The sequence below is a fragment of the Phodopus roborovskii genome, unplaced genomic scaffold (genome assembly GCF_943737965.1).
Source record: "Phodopus roborovskii unplaced genomic scaffold, PHOROB, whole genome shotgun sequence".
Taxonomy (NCBI): domain Eukaryota; kingdom Metazoa; phylum Chordata; class Mammalia; order Rodentia; family Cricetidae; genus Phodopus; species Phodopus roborovskii.
Genome location: NW_026126461.1, coordinates 6057443 through 6061346, shown reverse-complemented (window position 1 = coordinate 6061346; position 3904 = coordinate 6057443). Strand labels below are relative to the sequence as shown.

The window sequence follows — 3904 nt, the reverse complement described above, 5'->3', positions numbered from 1 at the left end:
TACTTTCCATATTTAGAACGGTATTGAAGCACATGAGGCATTTAGCCTTCTGTTATGAAGCTGGCATTGTACTGCAGTCAGATAGTTTTGCTCAACTGCAACCTCATGAGGTAGCTCATCAATATGAACTGGAAGTTAGAAGTATTAAATGCATTTCCAATATGTCAAAACATTAAAAACGTGGGGTGGTTTAATAAGGATGCAAACTTTTATTGAACTGGGAAGGGGCATCTGTGATGGAATCAACCTAATAATATAATCTTTTACAGAAAAAAAGTCTGGTGTTATAGGCCATTACATGCATTGGCCTTAGAAAGGTGTTATTGAGAAACAAATGCCAGTCACAGAGGAAGAAGAGCTGTATGCTCCCCTCTATTCACAGCTAGCTGTGTGCCATGAAGTGTGCAAAACAAGTCTGTGTGTTGGATTCAGGGTGGGGGTTCACCCTTGGGGCAATGTCAAGAAGTAATGTGAGGACTCCGTAGGATCTGAGCAGATACTTTCTATTGACCTTGCTGAATTACTATGGATATGATCCGAGTGTGTTTTTATATACTACAAGTCTATACTTATATTTGTATATATCACCACACACACACAGTTTAAAATGCATGTGATGGATGCCTACACTTCCTCACACAACTCTTCTAAGAAGCTGGGAGCTCTGTAGATTGATCTCTGAGAGTTGAGATGGAGAAACAGCCTGAGAAAGGATCTAGCTTAAGAGGAACGACCTCCAAACCCATAGACTTCTAGATAGAATTCTTCTTTAAAATGTTTAATTACTTTTAATTACGTGCACATATGTGTGTACATGGGCATGTGCACATGAGTGCAGGTGCCAAAGGAGGCCAGAGGTCAGACACCCTGGAGCTAGAGCTTCACACTCAATGCCCATGTCACACTTGGTTGTGATCGGCCTGGTGGGTGCTGGGAATTGAACTCAGGTTCAGTTCTGAAAGAACAGCAAGTGCTCTTAACCAGTGAGCCATAATCTCTCCAGACCTTTCTTTAAAAAAGGTGTCATTTGTTAGCTATGAGACAGTCCTACCTGATCTGATCCTTCTTGACACCAGCCTCATTAGCCAGAGTGACTTGGCCATTGACTAAGCTATTGTTTTAAAAGATCTCTTGGCAGTATTGAGTTAGATGGGCTGAAAAGTGGCAGAAAAGGAGAGGCAATGAGTTACCTGTCTTAAATGGCCAGGAGAGCAGGCATGGCAGTGGAGGGTTAAATAGACATAAACATTTTAATTACTGATAAACTTGATCAAGATTTTTTAATGCATAATTCCTTTTATGGAGGAAGCCAGGGCATGGGCCGGAGAAGATGAGAAGCAGTGGGCAGACGAGCCAGCCCTGCTTTGACCTGGAGATGGTTGAAGTTCTCACTGGGTCTTCAAGTGACTGGAGACTGCACTCCTTTTAGCCTTTGGGTTCTGCATGCCAAGTAAACTGCTCAGTTTTATAGCTCACAGTAGGTCGATGTTGTGTCCATGAAACAGTTTAAAAGAAGACCGAATGTCAATGGTAAATAGATTTCACACGTATTCATTTCCATTTTGGAGACTGGAAGGGGGTGGCTTCCACTGCTCAATGATTCCCCACAGAACCCTTCCCTCCAGCTTCAGGACAGCCCCTCACTGCCCACCTTCCCTCACCAGGTTGTGTCTCTGTCCCAGCCTCCTCAGGGCGTCCTTTACATCCTTGTTCCTCAGACTGTAGATGAGGGGGTTGAGCATGGGGATGACCAGGGTGTAGAAGATGGAGACCACTTTGCCCTGCTCCATGGATGTCACAGCTCCTGGCTGTGCATACATGACAAAAAGAGTCCCATAAAACAAGGACACAGCTGTCAGGTGAGAGCCACAGGTGGAGAAGACCTTGTGCCTCCCAGACCCCGAGTGCATCCTCAGGATGGTCACAGCGATGTAGCCATAGGAAACCAGGACAGCTAATGTGGTGCTCACAATAATGAACCCACAGAGGCCGAAGAGAAAGAGCTCATTGAGAGCTGTGCTGCCACAGGCCAGCTGGAGCAGCGGGGGCACGTCACAGTAGAAGTGGTCAATACGGTTGGAGCTGCAGAAGGGCAGCTGGAATGTGAGGCTGGTCTGCACAATGGAGTTCAGGCAGCCCACACAGAAGGTACCCAGAACCAGGCAGGCACAGGTCATGGGGCACATGGTCACAGGGTAGCGCAGAGGACTGCAGATGGCCATGAAGCGGTCATAGGCCATCACAGCTAAGAGGAAAGTCTCAGTGGTAGCCAACAAGGAGAAAAAGAAGAGCTGTGTGGCACATGCCTCAAAGCTGATGACCTTGGAGGAGGAAAGGAAGTTGGCCAGGGCATTAGGGGCAATGACGGAGGAGTAGCAGAGGTCGACAAAGGACAGGTTCTTGAGGAAGAAGTACATGGGGGAGTGCAGGCGGGCATCCAGGGTGATGACCACGATCATGGTGAGGTTGCCGAGGACGGTCACCACATACAGAGCCAGGAAGACAGCGAAGAGCAGGGCCTGGGTCTCTGCACGTCCCCCGAATCCCACCAGCACGAACACCCGCAAGGGCACTGCCGAGAGGCTTCCATTTCTGGGGACTGGTGTGGCCATGTGTGGGGACAGAGCGATAGAGGGGGGCAGTGAGAGGAAGCAGATCTCACCAGCGCCGCTGGATGTCCCCAGGCTGCAGGAAGCCTGCTATTCCACTGTGTAAAATTTCACTAGCTGCTCTGATCTCCTACCAGATGAGCTGGTGCAGCCTGAAAGAGGGACACTTCCTCTAGTTTACTTAATTTGTATCAAGCCTTCTCTGTGAATGAGGCTGAGCTATGTTCCAGGGACTCACAGAGGCATCTAGATTCCAGGGACTCTCAGGGCACAAACAGCCTTTTAGCATCCCTGGGTTGCATCTGATCTGATTTGCTCATCCTCTGAGCTCATGCTTTGAGAGCTATCAAGTACACTCAGCTATCAAGACCCACCCTACACCTTCCACATTTCATCTTACTGATGAAAGAGTGTTGGTGTGGGTCTCCTGCCCTTCAAGCCTTGTGCTGGTTGATCCTTCCATCCTTAGGCTGAACCCAGAAGGAGCGGGGATCAGTCAGTCATCCCTACACTGAACTTGCCTGTCTTTGTGTCTTGCACAATGCTGGGCACATCTCAGTGGCTCTGGCTCCAAACCTGATCTAGAATGGCAATCAATGTGCAGAGATCTCCTGATTAATTGTTAGGGCTTGCTGTCGATGTCTAGATGTTGGGGATGGTGGTGAGGTTGTAGCCCAGAGCCATGCTTGTACTGAGAAACCGAGACTGGGGCCCAGGCATGTCTGGGCCCTGGTTACGGCTTCCAACCCATGCTACTGGCATCTCTTTTTTCTGCTACACCTCAGCTTTGGAGGCTTCTAAGCTTTTACTCTTTGCCATTGGAAACAAGGCAAAACTAGCCTCTGACCATTGTGCTTGGGGCACTCATGACCGCTCTCTCTTATTCATAGTGACCACAGTACTGACAACACAGGAGTGTCCTATGTGAAGCTGGCTGTCACTTTTCTGTTTGTTCCCAGAAGGGATTCAAGAGGCTCCATTGTCCTGGGGTGGCTCAGGGATCTGAGTTGAATGAGTCCAATAATGCACTTTCTCTTTCCCCACAGTGTGTGTGCGTGCGTGTGCGTGCGTGCGTGTGCGTGCGTGCGTGTGCGTGCGTGCGTGTGTGTGTGTGTGTGCACGCGTGTGTGTGCGTGCGTGCGTGTGTGCGTGCGTGGGTGTGTGTGTGTGTGCGTGCGTGCGTGCGTGCGTGTGCGTGCGTGTGTGTGTGTGTAGGAGGGTTAGTTGACATAGCTCACTATCCCACTGCTAGTTCAAAGGTATACATGTACTGGCTTTGCACTCATATTCCTAGC

General features: G+C 49.1%; 1 protein-coding gene across 1 annotated transcript; it reads right to left on the bottom strand.

The window, feature by feature from the left end:
* Window positions 1-1640: 1640 nt before the first annotated feature.
* On the bottom strand, window positions 1641-2612 carry LOC127226710 (olfactory receptor 12). The gene has a single exon (XM_051190813.1). The coding sequence runs from the start codon at window positions 2610-2612 to the stop codon at window positions 1641-1643; it is 972 nt and encodes a 323-aa protein (XP_051046770.1).
* Between the last annotated feature and the right edge of the window lie 1292 nt (window positions 2613-3904).

Bases quoted from the DNA above. Each gene is read 5' to 3' on its own strand.
- LOC127226710 (XM_051190813.1), bottom strand. From the start codon at position 2,612: ATGGCCACACCAGTCCCCAGAAATGGAAGCCTCTCGGCAGTGCCCTTG.